General features: G+C 39.2%; 1 protein-coding gene across 1 annotated transcript in view; it reads right to left on the reverse strand.

Annotated features, from left to right (window-relative positions):
• The window catches only part of PCLO (piccolo presynaptic cytomatrix protein), a 540799-nt gene that overhangs the window by 506372 nt on the left and 12859 nt on the right, over positions 1 to 21568 (reverse strand). The window contains exon 3 of the mRNA XM_019543973.1: positions 17891 to 19315. Coding sequence (XP_019399518.1) covers positions 17891 to 19315 — 1425 coding nt within the window. The remainder of the gene's footprint in view (positions 1 to 17890; positions 19316 to 21568) is intronic.

Here is a 21568-nt window from a genome sequence, read left to right on the forward strand (position 1 = left end):
CTTTAGGAGCTAAAGAGACCTAAGGATTTAAACGAACAAATGTCCCTCTCTGTCTATTCAGCAAAGTGAAAGAAGGTGGATTTGAAAACTGAAATAAATCTTAAGAGGAGGTCAATTTTCTAATAATCTTCTCCTTTACCCCTTATCATGTACCATGGGGAGACCTAGAATTTTGAAAAAGAGGGGTACAGATTGTGAGGTTCATCATCACATATAAAACAGCACGTTTTTCTCCAGCTGACATAAAATAGAAGCTTTACTAATATTCTAGGGGCTCAGTGATGTATTATTCCATTTAATATTGAAGCAAAAACAATTATAACTTAATTGGAATGAGGCAAAAACTATCTGCAGGGCTGTGAACTAGGAGCTTCATTACCAGGAGCAGCTAACAGACAGCCGAACTGCTGAATAAAGACCAGATTGACTGGTGGAATATCAAGAGCATTAATAAGAAGGGAGTGTCATTAACACTTGTAGAATGAAGAGTTTAGAAGGGATCATATAGTAGGGCTGTCAGAAGCTTCAGTCCCTGATTCAGTTCGGCAGAGATTCAGCCCGGTTCGGTGGCCAGACTCTAAAGGTTCTCCTGATTCAATTTGGATTTAATCTCTCCAAATCAAATTGGAGCCCTCTGATTCAATTCAGACAGATTCCAAAAGATTCAGCCATAGACACAGCTTTAAATGTTTTTTGTACATAACTCAGGGTACCAGGTGGCTCATGCATGCTGTAGTGGTGGGGAGGCTGGAGCATCCCATGGGAGCACGGGGGGCTCCCCAGCGTGCTCAGCTGCAGACCTGGAAGTGGACCAGAAGCACTTCTGGTCCACTTCCAGGTCTGCCGGGGAGAGCATGGCCCCCTGCCCCCCATATCCCCCTGGCTTGGTGACTGGTGCCTCCTGGGTCCGGCCCCACAATTGATCACCAAGCCTGAGGGGTGTGGGGCCTCAAGCGTGCTCCCTGGCAGACCTGGAAGTGGACCGGAAGTACTTCCAGTCCACTTCTGCATTCACACCAAGCACGTGGAGAGTCGCCCTGTGCTCCTGTGGCATGCTCCAATCACCCCAGCATCATGGCATTCATGAGCCATGCCTAGTACCTTGAGGTATGTAGAAAAAACATTTAAAGTCCTGTCTATGGCCAAATTGCTGATTCTCTGAATCAGCATCAAATCTTCAGATTCAGATTTGGCGGAGTCAAATTGGGGACAGTGATTTGAATCAATGAATCGAATCACTGTCCCTGATTCAGGCCTAATCTGAATCCAAATCAAATATGGACCATTTCGCACACCCCTATCAGATAGAATATAATGAGCCACGAAGTCAATTGACTCCCTCAGGATTCCCTGACTATAAATGCTGTTTCCACTGCCAGGAAATTGGTTTTAAACTTTGGATGGAACAGAAATCAAAATGAGGCAGCAGGGGGGGTGGGGAGTGCTAGTGCACCCTCAACCCACTCCCCCCAGATCCACACCTGCCATGTACTGATGCCTGAAATTTTATAGAGCAATCTTTATATTCAGGATCCTTGGGAAATAGTCAGTCTATATGTTGCAGTTTGGAATTACTCCTACATATCTGAGAAGATCCACGTAGGGTATGGAACTACAAATCCGAAAATCTGATATCCCTGTGGGATTTTGTACAATGCTATAGGGACATCAGCACCACTGTTAGAGAAATCACAGCCATTATATAGCTATTAGATAGTCAAGAGTCTTCCATTTTCAATAATTTACGTGTGTGTGTGTGTGTGTGTAAGCATATGTGTAGCATTACACAATGGCAAATAGGCTGGCTTTGAGTCATGCACCTTCTCTTCTTGTTCGATAGATGAAGAGAATTTAAGAAAATGGAAATAAACAAAATATACCTGCAGACAATCACCTTGTCTTGTGCATTTTTTTATCCATTTGTCTGGTTTCATTTCTATTAATGCTTAAAAATAAGTCTTAGGTTTCAGTAATTAAATAAAAAGTGGCTGAAATAATATAAAAGGACAAAATGATAGTACAGATGTAGACCTGGGGCTTGACTCAATCTTAGTTGTGTATAAAATACAATTGTTATGTCTCATTCCAGAGTGTACTTAGTACGATATAAGAACAGAGAAATAAGCAATACCAAAGCAACAGCAGAACAGGTCTGCCAACGTCAGATCAGTATTTTTATCTAATTGTAAGCCACATTAAAAGATATGATGAAACTTGAAATGTGCACTTGTGAAAAAATAGTTAATTAATACTTGGGATCCCACTCTGGCTCCCCATTAAAAGAGTATTAAAAAAGTATTAAAATCTAACTTCCTGAAGCTGAAGGTAAACCCTGTTGCCATCCTACTCTCTGTATTCATGGGATTACCTAAATACAACTGTTTTAATTTATGGAGAAAGAGACCTATGGAGAAGAAAGTGCATGCCCTTGTAGGGGCATAAGAAATTGCTGGAAATATAGTCTCTCTATCATGGCAAAGAACAGGTTAGTCACCTGATGACTGAAATGCTTAAACTAACTTAAAATCACTAGGCTCTGTATACCAGAGTGAGATTTACCAGCCTATGACAGAGTATCTTAATAAACCTATATATAGGTAAAACTCTAACCCCAACCAATTTTCCAGTCTTTCTTTCTGGATAATGAAGCCATTCTGACTACTGAACAGATTAATTAATTGTTAATACCACCTAATTAGAGAGATCCTCAGATCCCTGCAATACATTGCAGAAAATTAATTTACGTATTAAATGTAGACACAGTCTACAACAACAAATGGAAAGGAACACAGACACACACAGACAAGGTTCTTTGGGTAAATCCAATATCTTTTATTAGACCAAATAAAATGTTAGTTGGTCTAATAAAAGATATTGGATTTACCCAAAGAACCTGGTCTGCCTATGTCCTGAGACAAACACTGCTACAACCTATACCCAGTGCTACACATGTATTTTGCAGTTACTTAAGGTGCTACAAAAATTTAAAAAGGAGTATCAAATTTTCCCAGAATCCCAACAAATTGATATTCTACATTTTGATAAGAGATGCAACTATTCACCCTGATTTCCTCTCATAAAATTATAATGGATTAATAATTAGCCACCGCTGACTATGAAGGAGTGCTGTAAGAGTGGAAATAATATCAGCTCCACCAGATTTTAACCCTAGTAATGGTTTGTCAATTCCCCTTATGTGATATATCTTGATATGAAAAGTAGGGGATTCCTTTTCTTTGAATAACAAGTTGACAACCTAAAAGGATAATATGTATGCATGGAAAATGACTTAATTACATATTAAAAAATCTTCCAAGCAAAACGTGTTATTTAATAACAAGAAACTCCTCTGAAATCCTATTAGAACATGGGGATTAACTGCTTTCAGTCATGGAAGGCTTGGGAAATGGATCATTACTGAGTAGATTTTTAGGTCAGCGTACTTACAATGTCTACAAATAGTTGAAAGCTCATGAAGGCCTCAAATCCTATAGTATGTATCTGTTGAACAAGGTGCTGCAAAAATTGTTTTGTGAGAGCTTAAAGAAGTAACCACTACAGGAAATGGTTGAGCTTTCTTCTGATTAAACCTCAACTCCTTTCTTTCGCAATGTTATTCCAGCAGGAAAATAACATGATCAAAAACCAAATTACCCAGAATAAAGCAGGTCAAAAGAGTAAACTCGTATAGGCAAAAAATTAACTGACTCTCCAAAGATTAAAATATTCCAAAGTTTGAAAATATATAGAGCTAGAGATTTAGTTATGGCAAATTCAGATAAAGGGACCAGATGCAAAGGTGAAGTCCCCTTTTCAAATTCTTCCAAGTTTATATATTTAGGCCCATGTTTCAAATTAAAGCTTGAGGCTTTGGCGGCTAAAACCATGAGTTTACGTTGCAGACTCACTTTAAGTTATTACTTTTATGGCGCCTACCAGACCACATATTTGGTAACAAGCTTGCAACAAGCAGAAATCCACAATCCATAACAAGATTAAGTTGAACTACACTCAGTTGAACCAATTACCAATGTATGGTGGGACCCTGATCTTTGCCTAGGGCCTGTAGGCACCATGGTAACACACATTTTGTTTTTTTCTTCAAAGTATTCTTTGACTTCAATGCTGGTTACTGTGAAAGACTCCAGGACATGTGCACCGTTAATGCGAGTTTGCAAAAAAATACAGCCATAGAAGATAAATGCCAATACTCCTGTTTAAACATGTAGTTCAATATCTTAATGAGTCATAAGGCTTCTGGTCTCCTGTTAATTAAAAAAAATTCACTACACAGCTAAACAAAAATATGCTCTGTTCAAATATGTTCCAGGACTGAACAACATTGTGTTGTATTGTCAGTGCCAAGGTATATCAGGAAATTATTTGAAGAAGCTTATAACCTGCCTGGTACTAGATAGTACTGTTTAACTGTGTGACCCTTCCTTCAACGAGACCACGGCCTGTTTACCTATGTTTTCAAAACAACTGATTTTATTTCTAAGCTTTTATGTCCAAATGTAACTTGGCTTATTTCAAGTGGGAATGCTCACAGCAAATCATGTTATGCAACAAAACAAGACAAAGGTAACCAAGAATTGAAAGTCACTTCTGAAAATTTAGACCAAATCTTTCAATCCATTTAACTGAGTTTAAAATAAAATAAATTTAATAATATGTAAAACATTCAGACAAAAAAAATCTGTATTCTGAAATGTACTCAACAGGGGGCCAGATCCTGCCCTCAGTACCACGTCATTCAGCTCACAGGATTCCCCATGGATCTGTGGGAAGCCCTGTGGACCAGGGCCCTGCATATGCTAGATTGGTCACACAGGTTCTTGGGCAGTGTGGAGCTCTTAATCCCATTCCCTGCTGGGTGGGGCCTGCAGGGTGACAGTCCCTGGAGACCTATTCCAATGGTGTGGTGATACTGCAGGACTCCCAGAACCTGATCACAATGTGCTGGGCCCAGTCCAACCCACAGACTAGCCCCATGCATTTGGCCAACAGGACGAAACCATGATCATCACTGTGCTAGGCCCTAAAGAGTTCAGTTACTCAATTCTCACTGAAATTCAAAGAAAATCTGATGAAAAGGCCCCCACATGAGACCTGGACTACTCAAAATCTTTGCATTAACCAATTTTCAAAGTATAACTGTTTTCAGTTAAGCTTAAAAAAAAGTCAAATATATCTCGAGAAAAAGACATCAAATTATTGTTGGAAAAAAAGAATACTTTTTTCTGAAATCTTTTTATTCTGAAATAACTTCAGCGAAATATTGGATTACTTACAATTTCATATTATTGCCACACTTCATCTCCCAATATCTACTGTGTCCATGTGACTCCCGTGATGTACTATCTTCCCCCAAACAAGAGTACAGATGCTGATTAATTATGAGAGATGAAATCTGGCCATTTTTGGCTGACACATTTTAAATTTCATCTTTTCACCAGAGGCTGAAATTTTCCTTGGAAAAATTCAATAGAGATTAGTCTTACTCAGTTTTTGTTACAATTTTCTGTGAGAGAAAAGATTCCAACAAGCTCTATATAAGAGTCTTAAGATAAATATACCTTTGAATATTTTCCAGTTAGTAGGCTAAAGATGACAATTTAGTCTATATTATAGTTAAGGCTGTCCCAATTCCAGGAACCAGAGTCCTGATTGCAGTTCCAAGGCTGCATGGGGCATAAGCCACAGTCCTTGCTGCTGTTTGCTGTAAGGGTAACCATCCCTGGGCTCTCTCCCACCAAGTGTGCAGCCTAGCACACCCCCCTCTGCTGCACACACAGCACCAGCAGCTTGGCTCCCCATCCCCTCCTGGCCATACTCATTGCCCACCTGCAGTGTGAGCAGCATGCATAGCCCTGCCTCCAAGAATTCAAACAGGAAGCAGAAGCTAGAGGAGAGCAGGGGAACCTAAAAAACTCAGCAGTTGTAGCAGGAACAACAGCATGGGGTGGCAGGTCAGGCATTGGCAGCTTTGGGGGTTGCATGCAGCCCACAGGCCACCATCTGGACAACCCCATTGTAGAATGAATACCTGCCAGCATTTCATTGAAGAATGCAAGTCCCAATTGTTACTCATTTCACATAAACAAGGATAGGAATCACAAAGCTGCTTGCAAAAAAGCTACATTTATTTTGTTTTAATTTCAAGAGATTTGTGTAGAGTTCGATAATTAAAATTGAATTGTTGTGATTATTGCAGTGTCTGTAACTTTAGCAGAAGTACTAGTGCAAACATGTACTGATATCAAGATTCAAAGATGATGTTATTCAACTCATACATCCAATAAATATTAATGAAAACAATTCCAAGGCAGAAAAAATGAGCCTGAACACATTTCTTCTATATTTTTTTTCCAGTAAATTTCTATCAAAACATACTTTTTGTGGAAAACATATTCTGTTTCCATTTTTTTTCAACCAGTTCTAATTGTTTCATTACTAAGCATCTCTGCTAGGACACTAATCTCCAAAAGATCATTAAAATCACTAAGGACGTAAATGAGAAGGCAATTTTTCATATATAATGCTTCCTTACACGACAATTGGACAGTATTGAATTTGAAGCCTCTCTAACAAAAAAACAAGAAACAAAGACAAACAGAAAACCCTGCAAGATATTAACTCAGGAACATTAAAAACAGAAGATCTGCGCATGGTCTATTGAATCCTGTCCTCAGAAAACCTAGTAAGCAGTGTCAGTGCAACAAACTGAACCCAAAAGATGCAATTACCAACTGATGTAACTCTACCATTTCATCCAACATTGTGCCTTGCACGCTTATAAACTTAGGTACATTAAATAATTTACTTTTGTTGATAACTATAATGAAATGTAAATATCCTAATCCAACCACCCTCTGTGCAAAGACATTTTACAGAAACACACAGATGCTGCTAATCCCTTCTTCAGCATCAGGCTGCGATTGCTTATTTTGAAATGCAGTAAAACAGTCTCAAATGGATTACCGGAATAAATCATAGAATCATAGAATCCTACAAAATGAGGGTTGGAAGGGACTTCAGAAGGTCATCCAGTTCAACCCCCTGCTCAAAGCAGGACCAGGCCCAATTAGATCATTCCAGCCATGGATTTATCTAGCCGGGTCTTAAAAGCCTCCAAAGATGGAGATTCTACAACCTTTCTGCTTAGTCTGTTCTAATGCTTTCCTATCCTCATAATAAGAAAGTTTTTTCCTAATATCTAACCTAAACTTCCCTTGCTGCAGCTTGAGACCATTGATCCTTGTTCTATCATCTGACACCACTGAAAACAGTCCAGCTCCATCCTCGTTGGAACCCCACTTCAGGTAATTAAATGCTGCTATTAAATCCCCCATTAGTCTTCTCTTCTAATCTTCTCATCTTCACTTCTCTTTAATGCCATACGATTCCCCCATTCCCCTAGATATAAGGCCATATCAAACTTTTTCATAACTAATACTGACCCCAGATTCTGAATCAGTCTCAGTTTGGTCCACTGAACCTTCTCAGTTTCTTCAATATTCTTAAAATTTGCCAAACTTGTATGATACGCTTTTTATTTTTATTTTTTTACATAACTAATCTGATCATCCAGTCCGTTCAATATTATACACACACACTTTTTGGTTAATCAGTTGCACTGTCATTAAACATCACAGTATTATATTGAATACTGTGTTTAAATATATTTCTTAATTTGCTACAGTGTTGTGATGAACATTAGTCATTTAATTAACACAAATGTAACACTGTTTTAAATGCATGTAGTTTCTAGAACTCAGCTGGGATCATTAATAGAATCAGCTTGTCAGAAATAAGATCACTGTTGAATGCATATGCATTATAATAGATATATAAATACATATTTTATGAAGCTACGCATTCACGAAGTGGAAATTCTTGCAAAAGTTTCACCTGGTTTTCCAAACCATCACATCAACCCCATTAAACTGACTATTGATGGACACTAGTCCTTTAAGAGCTGAGCATGAAAAAAAGAGTGTGTATGCTAACAATATATAAAGAGGTCACAATGCTAGGTTATGAGAATCAGCAGGTATCAGGAAAAAAAACTACTGAAGTGCTCTGGGTGCAGGTTTCAGACAAATCAAAGCCTTATCACAGAAGACACCTGTGACATTGCAGAGGTGGGGAGTGGAGGAGAGGAGAGGAAAATAGTCTTCGAAACACTCCTACAAAACCACAGTGACCAAAACTATTACTTCTCAGTCTCCCCTACCAACTACCTGCAGTACTGCAAAGGTGGCCGTGTGTAAAAGATAATTTAAGATTGACCATACGTATGTCAGCAACATGCACAGATGATAAAGGTGCTTTGCCTGTTATAAAATAAAGCCTTTAAAATATCTCATTGGGTGCAAACAAGCATGTGCAGGAACCAGCTCAGGTTTAGGCAGCTTAGTTTAAGCTGCCTAATATGAGTCAGGATCTGTATGTTTAAGCAGGTAGCCAGAGGCAAGTGAGTCAGGGACTGGAAGGTCTGTGGTAGAAGTTTGAAGCAGGGGCTGCCTAGTCCAAGGGTGGGCTGCTCAGAGGGGATTGAAATAGCCTAGTCAGTCAAAGTCGGGGAGTAAAAACAGCGCAGCCCTGCAGGTCTGGAGAGTGTGTGGGCTTTCCAAGCCCCAGGGCTGTTCTGTGAACATGTACAAGCATTTGTTAGGTTTGGTTAATCCCTTGCTGATCTAACATTAATTCACACTGGATGAGAACAAATTTTAGATCAGGCATGCCTTTTTTTAGGATGACCTAACCTCACTTGCACACTGGGGCATTAAGATTGCCCTAACTTTGGTAATACTTCAATGTACCCATTTAGGACATGCAACATCATTAGTCACACTATTTTCAAGAGGTTTATCTTCTTATTTGCTGGTCATCTGATTACTAGATTGATTTTTTTAAATGCCTAAATTAAGCAGTGCTATTTCTTCCTTAAGCTTAGATTTATTAGACATTTATTTCATGTTATGGAAGATTCTGTAATAAAGGTAAGACAGTAGAAACACCTTAAAATATGAATATAATGCATAAAAGTACCTTAGAAAATATCAAACTGGAGACTTAAGATTACTTCAGATGCTACCATGCTTTTTTTTCTTTTCCTTTTCTTTTGTGTGTGTGTGTGTGTGTGTATGACAGAATAATGGTATAATCAAGCAAATGCCTGATGAAAAAACGGTGAAGAAAATCATCTGACTCAAGGCCAGGTCAGTAATTTTCCAAATTATCTACTTTAGGTTTCAGACTTCAGCTTGACCCTAATTAATGCTGTAGGCCACAGGCTGTCTGATTTCCTAATACCAGAGAGCGAGAGAGTGTGGATGTTCAGGAGTAGCATTCAAAGCTGTATGCCAGTCATGTTGTGTAAGCATTTTTCATGCTGGAAGGTGCTAGGAAATCTAGAGCTGGACAAGATTTACTGAGAAAGAATTCACTATGTATGAATTCCTATTGGAGGAAAGAATGGCTAGGCAGACAGGAACAGTTAATGTATCTGTTGCATTGCTAAGAAGTCAGCCCTTTGAATTTAATATTACCAATGATGGCTAACAAAAGTCATCTGGCCTTGCAAAACACATAGCGGCTGTTGTAAGGAGCCCTTTTTTTTTTCTTTTTTTTTTAAGGCTCTAAATTTAGGCACATATTTCTTCCTAATATGGTGAAACTTAGAGATACATTAAGGAATAAAATTTGTAAGGAGGAAAAGAAGGTTCCTGTGGTTAGGCACTGGAAAAATATTGAGAAAACCTAGATCCTCAAATCCAAATTGTGCCACAAGCTTCTCCATGGAACTTTTGACAAGTCATTGTGGGAGCTGACAGGCATGAAAACATACCCGCAAAGACAGTGCTTTATCGGAGGAGGCAAAGTGTGAGTTTGCCTTGGCTCTGCAGAATCTGTATAGATTGGGCAAATCAGTGTAGCTTTCTGGCACTGTTATCCAAATCTGATTCAACCACTTATTATATAAAAGCACCAAAAAGCCTCACTGAAGCCCTATACAGACATTGGACAAGCCAGGTCAAACTAATGCAATGCCTCCTCTGGGCATGCAAGGGCACATCAAGCTTAGAGCACTACTTGCCCCCCGCCACATTTGTAAGCAGCCTTTGTGTGCCTCTGCTTTAGTTCCTGTTGTCCAAAATGGGTAACATTTCTTTTCCTTAAAAGGTTGTGGTAGGAATAGATTTGCTACCATGATGGAGACAATATAAATTCTTGATAGAAATTTCTCTTAATCTTTCCAGTAAAAGGGTATTGTATATTTTCCCACCCAAATGCAAAAAAGTACAAGGCAAGGATTTATTAGGGGGATTTTTTTATTGGACCAACTATGTAGTCAGGATAAAATTAGGTAAGCTTTCAAATTCTTCATCGGGTTTCTTATTACAGGAAGCCAGGCACAGCTAGGTCAGAGACCCGATGACGAATGTCTTAAATGTGTTTCCAACTGGAAAACGGAGTATTTTCATTTTAAAAGTTCTCAAAAGAGCATATTCAATATTATCATTATTCCAAGTAAATATTCAAAATAGGTTTCTTCCCACAAAGAAGCATGGCTAATAAAACTAAACATTTTTTTATGAAGAAAACATTCCAATAATAAATTGACATCATTACTAGCTAGGTGAGTAACCGCCCCTCTCCCCCTTTTCCCCATCCTGCCCACCCCCAAAGCTAAGGTCATTTATGCTTTGTAGGAGTTTCCCCCTCTAGTAATAAACTCTTCAAGCTACCAACACTTAAGCAAATTCTGAAATTTCATCTAGGCAGACAGATCCCTACAGAGCTCTATTGCCTTTGACAGAATTTCAATGAATTCAGTGCTTTTCCCAGTCACATCCAAATGCAAAAGAGGGCCATAAATGAGAAATGTGATGTTCAGAAAGAGATAGTAACAAATTTCACAACAATACCATTTTGAAAAGTACCCAAGTGTTAAAACATAGACTAAAACTTGTTCTAGTAAAGCAATATGGTGCCAGAGTGGGATTTTTAATATTTTTATTCTAACAAAATTCCTAGTATACAAGCAATGACATCAAGTAAAATATGTTTTTTTTTTCTTGTTCTAGATATAGTTATTTCATTTGGGAAACTGGTATCACCTATGCATACAATAGCATTCTCTTGCTGGCATAATCTACCTCTAAATTGAGGAGGACAGTTTATGCTGGTATTCCAATACCTGTAAAGCTCCACCAGCACATCTTAGAGCACTGTAGGGACAGATGCTAAATGAATTATAAGGCACCTAACACTGACACATTGTAAGACATGAAAATTAAACATCTTGCCCTAAATGTTGCTCCTGATCAACAGAGTATGCAGTTAGGTTTCCTGTGCACAGATATCTTCTTTCTCTGCATCTCCCACAGCTGATTCACATTATGCCATTGCTGAATAGGAGGTCTACAAATCTTCAATAAGAATGAAAGGCCACCAGGTTTGTCAGTACTCCTTAGGGCTTCGGCATCTGAATTGAGGGAGGCACCACCCTAATATCAAGATCTAAATCATTCCAGTGGAGTTACTTACCTGAACCAGAACTCTGTAATGGATAGAAACAATGAGTTTGTTATAAAGATACAGCACTCCCCCAGTTGCTCTTGCATATGGCTAGGTCTGCTGGCACTACCATCTTTGCTCAATAGCTTACTAGCAAGAACACTTACTGGAGAAGTAAGAAACCTGTGCTCTAGGCCCATCTCACCTGGAGGGGATTCAAACCCACATCACCCACTTCCTAGAATACCCTGATCTTCAGGGTATGAGATAAACTGGGCACCCCCCACCCCCTTCTTGTTGAAGCAGGCCTGTTGGGCAGCAAAAGAGTGCAAAAGTTATGGGACCAAGAAAGCATACTGAGGGGAGTATAGATCTGTTAAGAAATTCACTGGGAGGAAGAGGGAGGTCTTGGGTTAGACACCTTTCTGCCAAAATCCTTGTTGTAAGTTGTTACAGTTTGTGGTGTTCTGTTCCATCCCCCCCACCTTTTTTTAAACAAATGACTTCATAATTAAACAACCCCAGTGTTTAATGCACTCTCTTGGGTAGGGTTGAACCCCCTTCAGACCAGGACCCACAACCCAGGTTTCTCAATTCTGGATGCCCATGCATCTGGGCTCCTGAGGAGAAGGTTAGCACCACCACGTTTTCTAGCGAGATGTATTCATGCTTTCAGCACCAGTCACTTGCCATGGGCTGTCACAAACAATCAGAGACTCTCCCCATTTTCATCCCCATTCCAACCAATTTGGATCACAAAAAAGCTTAGGCAGGAGTGCAATATGTATAGTATTAGTCTAGATTGCTTCTGTGCAGCAACCCAAAACTAGTGACTAGAGATCTTTTCAGGCCCAAATAGAGACAATGAGTGTTGGCACAGCAGCAGTTTTTCAGTCACTGAGCAGAGTCAACTTGAAGCACTCTTTGAGATTTAAGAATGCCTAAGCCCTGCTTAGTTGTCTTAGGAGTTGATGAGAATCTAGCCCTTGGGTACATAGGATTTGCAAAAATATTTAAGTACTTAAAGATGCTAACTGGAAGCTCTCAGGATTTTCAAAAGTGCTTAAGTAGGTTAGGTGCCCAACTCCTGATTCAATGCTAACGATAATTTCATGCTAATACTACTACTACTAAATCTAAGTGAAAGTTAACGTGATTTAGGCCCCTGTGGTCCTAAGTCATAATTGAAACTGGGTACTCTTGCAAAATGTACCCATAATCAATGTTTAGTACACCTCTTTCCTTTCAATGTAGGTATGTGCCCATGTCATGAAAAATGTGGCCAAAGATCAGTCATTCAATGATATATTTTTAAGCATAAAAACTATTCAAGTTGAATAAGAATCACAGATCATTATGAAATGTGAGAATCTCTCATTTTGGAGTAAAATTAATTGAATTTTGTGCTGATAATGAAGAAATATTGCTTTAATTATTCATTCCATAGCTTATGCTTGGTTAATTTTTCTCTGGCTCAAAGACAAGATATACCTTTAATAAAAGGATGTTGTTAACAGTTTTCATGATTTTGTTATTGGTTTATGGATACAAATTTTCTGATCTGTGGTGAATTCCCATACATTATATAATCCCATCTATTTCAGCCTAACAAAGTTGCTGCCATTAAAGAAAGCGTTCACTTTTGTATAACCAAAATTTAAACAATAGCTTTAAATGATGAGTAAAAATATTCTAACTGTACAATCACGCAGATCTTAGGGACAGTAAAGATTTCTGTTTCTTTATTCTAATCAGCAGATCCTTTTCAGTGGGCATGTCTACACATGCATTAATGAACCGTAGTTATGGCACTTTAAGTTTACTACCTAGGATCTGGAACCAACTTCCAAGAGAAGTGGTGCTGGCTTCTACCCTGGGGGTCTTTAAGAGGAGGCTAGATGAACACCTGGCTGGGGTCGTTTGACCCCAGTACTCTTTCCTGCCATGGCAGGGGGTCGGACTCGATGATCTGCTCAGGTCCCTTCCGACCCTACTACCTATGAAACTGCTAACTATAACAACAGGTAGTAACTGGTGCTACTGTGCAGTGGCACTGGCACATGCCTTTTTAGTGACACTAATGCACAGTAAACTAATTTTACTGCACATCAGTGCAATAGCACAACTTTTGCCATGATGCACTAATGCAGAGTAGAATTAATCTACTGTGCATTTAGTGTCTCGTGTAGACACATCCAGTGGTAGTTTAGGTCATTTAGATGCCATCTATTTCTTAAACAAATCCACAACCCAACATAACAAAGAAAATTATAAAGTTCTAAAAAGTAGTGAAACTTGAAAAGCTTGAAAATGGTTCAAAGCTGAATCACATGGGCAGCTATCACTGTGCATATCATATTATAAAGAGGCAATGGGTATCATCTCAGATTATGCAGTACTTCATTTCAGATATTTTCATTATTATCATGGATGGCTCTGTACTTTAAAGTGTTGCTGCAGACTTGTTTTCAGGAGACCCAGCTGTATTTGGACATTTAACTGTATGGTTCATTTCACTTGGGTTGGATTAGTTTGGCTGGGATGATATAGTTGGGGACAGTCCTGCTTTCAGCAGGGGATTGGACTAGATGATGTCCTGGGCTAGGGACAGACATTACACAAAAACCAGTTTCAGTGATCAGAAACTGGTTTAAACCTGTAACGAAACAGTTGTTCACTGCACGTAAACCGGTTTGAAAATGGCTGAAACCAGTTTGAGATAAACCTGGTGGAATGTAGTATCAGACTTAACTGATTTGGGTCAAACTGGTTTATGTAATAATGATTCTATTATTTTTTTAGGCTACCATTTTGACTTGAGCAAACTCCCATACCATTTAAATACAACAGTTGGTACATTCAGATTTCAGTGGAGACTGGAAAATAGGAATTGCTATATCAGAAATGCATCTATACAGGTAGGCAGTAGTAGTTGTACCAACTGCTTCAGAAAAAGGTACTTACAAAACATTAGTTTAACTCTCCAAGTTTATCCTGAACCCCATCACAATTACACTTTAAATTAGATTTTCTTATGAGGCAGAGAAACATTTAAACATTTTTTCTCTCCAACCCCACTCTCCTGAATCTTCTTACATGCTTGGCTGACATGATATTAAGTTTGCCCGAATCAAGGACTCTACAATCCAATCACTTGCCCCACTTCCCCACCAATCATTTTGTGTTTCATTTAAGGATTATTACTCAGCAATGTTAATAAAAATATGGGGAACCCCCAAGGCATAAGAGCATTAAAGTTTCATTTATAAGTCAAATTGTAGAATTCTATACATGCAGGAATACAGGAGTGAGTGAAACCCCTGGGTCACTGAAGCCCAGCCCCCTAGTTTTGAAGCCAACTATGTCCTACAGTTGCATACATAAAAGAATCCATCAAATATGAATGTAAAAATAAGTATTCTATTTCTCCATGTAAATTTATTACATATTAGTCATTTATTAGCATGCCTATATTTATAGCTGACTACTACCCTTTTCTTAGAGCTATAGTTCTCTGTAAAGTCTTAGAATGACATCCAGTCATTTTTAAAATGCCTCCAATGTATTTTCCACTCCAGAAACAAACAAACAAAAAACCTTTCCTTGCCATTTCCTTAATACAGTTTGAAGAGGGCTTCTTTTACACCCTAATAAATTCTTTCAGACAGACCACATTTTTCCTTACAATATCTACAGATATTTGAATAGCCATCTGTAGGTTAAAGAACTCCAGTTCTTTTTCTCCCTTGGCATTTCCATTAGATTACACATACAGCTACAAAACCCACCGTTGCCATTTTGCTTCCTTTTTGTTCAGAAACAGTGACTTGTTAAAATATAATTCTTTTACTACTTCCATATGGATTCTATTCATTTTAATTTCTTAGGTTTCCTTATGGCTTTCTCTAATTAACCTCTTATTTTTCAAAAACATCCACATTCTAGCTAATGTCCACAGTACTTAAAGGAATGCCTCTGACCCTCTGTCTCATCAAACTTGGGTACAGTAGAACGGTCCAGCTCTGATCCCATTCTGTATTTTCTGAGTTTTAAATACACAAAATGGTTGTTACCGCTCTTTTCATTTCCAAGCTTCTACAGTTGCAATTTTCTTGTGTTCAGTTGCTAAAAATAGAACTGCTTCCAACTACCTGAGCTGGAAACCCACAGAAAAACTAATTAAAGAGCTGGTAAGCAATGCTGCTTCCCATTGAGCAAATGGTAGGATGAGAATACTGTGCTAATGTACCAGAGTTCACATGGCCCTGCGGGTCTGAAATCTATCAAGTGTCATTTATTTAATCATTCATGGTTGTTTGTTTCCCAGATAAATTACCATTTAAGTAAATATCTATTTGACTGTTGAATCAACAAATTGGAAAAAAAGAGCATCTGTTCTGTTATAAAAGAAAAGATATTCTGGACTAGATTCTTAGCTTGTATAAAGAGGCATTATTTGACTAGTTTCATAGAAAGAAATACTCTTTTAAAAGATTTTTTGGTCACATGCGGGCAGACCCCACCAATCATCCTTATAAGAAGGTACCTCTTCATCCCCACTGTTAACTGTGTTTGAACTATTACAGCTGGTTGCCCAGTGGATTTTCTGTGTTCAAATAGTTGAGGTTGATGTGCACAAGAAGCTGATATTATCCTTTGTATTTCTCAACTCAGCATGCATTTACGGGCTCTTTGGGCCTGATCCTTTGCCCCGTAACTGAATGAAAGCTATACTGCTCGCTTATACAGAATACGATTTGGACCTCTGGTCAAGTAATCAAATCCATCTCACTTTTCAGCTGGAAGTCAGCTAACAGTTCTTCAAGTGATGCAACAACATCAATCGGACTTGCTTAGTGTGCTGTAAAACCTCAAAACGGAACTTCTTAGACGGATGTTGTATTGTTTTTTGAATCAAAACACATCCTGAAAGAAAGATTCTGAAAGAGACGCATTGTTTAAAATTGCAGAGTTTGGCAATTACAGACTGGAACTCAGACAGCAAGTGTGACAATTTCCCCTCTGCTCTTGGTCTTACATCTCTAAGTGTCCCTCCTTTCTAATCTACGAAGGAAATAGACTGTCCACTTTCCACTGAAAATTCACAGATTTGCCAGAGTATGTCAGAGAACATAAACCAGCTATGTGCTGTCCGTCACATCCTTGTTGTATAGGACAATGTTGCTTTTAGGTTGAAAACAAAACAATCGACAGACACGAGATACCGAGAGATTTTGATAGAGGTGGTCTGATTAATGATTTTCAAACTGCTGAAGTTGGTAAGCACAATTAGAAAGTTAACGCAGGAGACCCTCATGCATATACACAAGGTACATGGGTGTCTTCTTACTATTCTGGTTTCTACCTAAGCTATTACTTATGGTTTAGCTAGGACAGTCCGTTTTAGTTTATTTGCTCAGACATCAAATACCCAACACCATTCCATTCTTTGCGCATTTGCTTGGTGAACTGACATATGCTTCTGAAATATCTATAAGCATCTTGTTGGTAATCTGCTTCTATCAAGTTAAAATTGATTGCTTAATATGGAAGCCATATACTTCTGTTAACATAGAGTGTCCTTTCCCCTATTTTTAAACAGAAGATTTTGTAATGAAAAGAATAACAATGGTCACACAATTGGCTTTTTCAAAAATTCTGAAATCTCTGGTTACAGGAGTTATAAAGAATGTCTCATTAGTTCTCTTTAGAAACCATAAAAACAATGCAAAAGCCATTCCAGTTTGATCTGTTTGATGAGTAGAATGACCTTGTGATCTTTGCCCATCTCCATCCTGCTTTACACCCATCTATCCCTATGACTCAGGCTATGAAATGGATACATCAAAATGAATATCCCCACAAGAGTTCTGAGCCAGAATATAATTAATGAAACATGAAAGTATAAATTAACTCCAAATTTAGGAAGTACTTCAAAGGCCGCCCTGAGTAAAAGTAACAATTAATACATTCCTTAATTCAAGAAGTGCTTGAAGCAAATGCATTGATCAGAATACAAGGAGAGGGAAATAAGACATGATAATGTTGTTACACTGACAATAAGTGAGACATTTTACCCCCAAATGAACTATAAACAACGGGTGCAATCATTTACCATGTTATCATAGCACTAATTCCCAAGATTTAAGTTTGTCTCTACCTCAAATCCAAGATATCTACTGTACTGCAGAAAATGTATTCCAAGTAGCTTTTTACTATCCACCAAGTTTCACGCAGTACAGTTATCTATTTAGAAATGAAGCACTAGAGATGAAGCATTAACAGGGTTCAGAACCATTTGGTAACTGAAAACCAGCGAACAAGTTGCTTTTATAGAGTAAATACAAATGCCATTGCTTACCTCAGCTATGTGTGGCATAGGATTAAATCCACAGAGATTGCACACAATGCTCTTGCATCCTGTACACGTGTTAAAGTTGGGTGGATCCTTAGAACCAACATTTAGTTCAGTTTTACAAAGAGGACAAGTTGATTTAGACCGCGTAGTTTTTTGTGGTTCGGGTGGCCCAGACGGTTTTTTGGATTCAGCAACTGGAGGCTTGCTGTCTTTAGCCACAGTCGGTTTCTTTTCTAACTCAGATTCTTTCATGGTTAAAATGTTATCAGCTTTGGGTAGCTCTGGTTTTTCTATCACAGGAGGCTTGGCATCTTTTTTTACAGGTCCTACTTTTGGAGATGGCTGAGCCTGGCTGGACTCTTTGGATGGTACTTGAAAGGCAGGGGGCTGTGAGGGAGGTGGGTGCTGCTTAGCAGCAGGCCCTGGTGGAGGTCCTGATGACTGAGCTCCTGGCTGACCTGCTGTGGAGATCAAATTTGATGCCTGACTGAAGATTGAAGCACCAAATCCAAAGAGTTTTCCAGTAACTGTTTCTTGTGGAGTTGTAGGTTGAGGTTTGGGAGAATCAGTAATTCCTCCCAAATTAAGACTGAAACGCCTTGTTTGCTCTTGAGCTTTCTGAGGCTGTTGGGGTGAGGGTAGTGGCTGCCCTGGAGTAGGCCTGGGGCCTACAGCTGCTTGTGGGCCTTTTGGAACCTGCTTAGCATCCATCTTTGGGGTAGCTTTTGTTTGTACCTTCTTAGGGTCTTCTTTCACTTGTGTTGGCGGCCCAACAGGTTTTTGACCTTTAACATCTGATCCAGGCCCAGGCTGAGAAACAAGTCTGGGATCCAGTTTTTGCTGAGACACTTGGGGTAGGCTTTTGGAATCTGGCAGCAGAGGTTTCTCCCCAGCCAGAGACGTTTCTTGCAAGGACTTGGAAGTTTCCGATCTCTGAAGATCCACTGTTTTCTGTTGGGTCGGTGGAGGTTTGGGACCTGCTGAATCCTGTTTTGGACTGGGTACTGAAGAGGTAGTCACAGTGTCAGGCGTAGGCTTTTGTATACTTGGTTGCTTTTGCTTATCTTGAAATAAAGTTGGCTTGGCCTGGTCAGTTTTTGATGGCGGTTCCATTTGCTTAGAGGTCTGTGGAATAACAGGCTCGGTGAGGGGATGTTTTGATTTTACAGGGGGAGAGCCAGACATAGATGGTTGCTTTGTCAATGGAGGGGCTTTTTTGGATTCCAGTGGCTGGGAAGGGTCAGGTTTTTGAGGAACATCTTTCTTTTGAACAGGCTGTTGGGGTTGGGCGGGCGATTTAGTCACTGAAGGCGGAAGGAAAGGTTTCTGTTTGGGTGGGAGAGGTTGTGATGCAGGACCATGAACTGGAGCTAAGTCACCACCTCGTGCTCTTTGCATCTGGCAATTCAAACAGAGCCACTCCTTTATCTGTAGGGGAATGAAATAAGAAAACTATGATGAGGGTAATATAACAGTCATGTAGTAAACATGATATTACTAGCAATATTTTGTGCTAGCATTCCAGGGGAAAGTTGAGTATAAAGGGGGTAAAACACTACCAAGTGAATACTGCTGTACAACAAAACAAAACAACACCCCCCCAAACTCTTGAATTTCTCATTCACCTCTGAATTCTTACTCTAAGCTCTCAGCCCTGTTTTACAGATCTAGCAACTTACAGAAAACTAAGCAATGGAGGATCAACTTATAGCAATACCAGGAAAAGCTTTAGAAATTTGCTAGCATCGATTTATCTGCGGCATTGTTTCCTGCATTCCTTCCCCGACCATCCCAAAATGCCACTCCTAAAATAGTTTGGCAAATCAAACGTATTTTGATGGAAAGCCATAATTATAATCATTAGAACAAAAGTAAATGCATAATTACCTTTAATTGTTTGAAGATCAAGATCCTCATCTAGCTTATAGTTTTAGTAATGCTTTAAATTACAGGGCACGAGTCACATTGGTACTCTATCTGTACATACAGAATTAGGTACAGAGATGCATTAATGAATCCCATGTATTTACATAGGCCTGCATTGTGCCATCATTTCTGAGCACAAGTCTTCATTTGAAATCAATGAGGAACTTTGCCTAAAAATTGATGGCAATATACAAACCATAATTAGGTGTTCCTGCAATCATTCTGTTACTAGGTTTAAGGATCCAAGAGTAATTACCATATACTCATTATATGCTCCTCCGGGGAAGGGAAGGGAGATAAGAATAAGTTAAGTTTTCTTCTATGGCCCTCAGTACTGCAGCTTCTCACAATCTTTAGGCTTACAATTCCAAAGCAACTGAGAGTTTCTAAGCCATTTTACAGATAAGGAACAGCGGCAGAAAAAGATCCAAGCCCAGATGCACAAAGGTCTTTAAAACACCTATATTCCAATTTTCTCCCTAACTTTCAGTGAAATAGGAATTAGGCACCTAAATTGTGTTCTGGGTATACGTGACCTGCCTGCCACCTCAAAGAAAGTGGTAGGGCAGGAAATTAAACTCAGAGCTTCCGAGTCCAAGGCTAGCACCCCAACCCCTGGAGCATCCTTCTTTTATTCTCATGCACTTATAACACTACTTAAAAGAGTGGAACAGAACAAGCATTGCATTACTTCCCTAAAAAGAATCCACCCAACTGGTCTTCAGGTCTAGAGATCTTGAAGGGGGAAATTCAGAGGCATAACTAGTCAATTCTGTACCTGCGACAGTACTGTACATACATGAGTGTACACGCATGCATGCACAGGTTCCTCCCTCACTATGCACCTTCTCTGCAGCAGCTCCAACTCCCACAGTGAGGGGGAATGAACAGCAGGAGCACCCACTGCCAGAGGTTCACTGTTGCTGGGGGAGATGGTGCCTTTTTTGCCCCTAACACACATCTCTAACAGGTCTCATTTCTACCGAAAGGTGAAAAAACACCCATAGAAATGCTGCAGGGGGCAAAGTTAAGCGATAGCTCCCCGACATGAGATTATCTCTGATGAGACAACTTCCAGATAATACTAAAGCTGAGGAGTTATAGTGCTGTTCATTATAGTATTTATCTTTTGCTTTTCTATTTTTATTAATTCCTTTGAAGGGGAAGGTAGGGCATAGGTACAGACAGGAAACCAGTGACATCACCTCTTCTGAGTGAGCTGAACTCCCAAGGCCAATAAGAGGTGCACAACAGAGCAGATCACACTGATACATAATTCTCTAATAGATCTCTTGATTCTTAACACGGGAGATAGAGATTCAAGCACCTTGATCCCTCCATTACAAATCCTTGCCCTCACCATGCCATAAAATGAAAGCAAGGGCATATTGCATGGTGAAGGTTTTCCCTTTGAAGAAAATGATACAAGGCTGCAATACAGGAAATATTAAAACACAGATTGAGCTCTTACACCATGCATGCAGTTCCCTTTGAATCAAACTCAGGTTGCACATGGGGAAATTAAAATTAAATCAGGCCGTGGCTGCATTGGTACATCATACTTATCCTGCTAATGCCGTTCAGTCCCTGTACACAGATTTACAATAGCCAAAGAAGTACTAAACAGAATACTGTCACCAATATTAGGTTTTCTTCTCTCTCTCGTTTTTTAATTTTCACAGAAAATGTGGCCTTAGATCATGTTAAGCAGCTCTCAGCAGCATTTTCAACACCAACATTTTATGATTGAACAGC

Source organism: Crocodylus porosus, unplaced genomic scaffold (assembly GCF_001723895.1).
Source record: "Crocodylus porosus isolate Cpor-Errol unplaced genomic scaffold, CroPor_comp1, whole genome shotgun sequence".
NCBI lineage: Eukaryota > Metazoa > Chordata > Crocodylia > Crocodylidae > Crocodylus > Crocodylus porosus.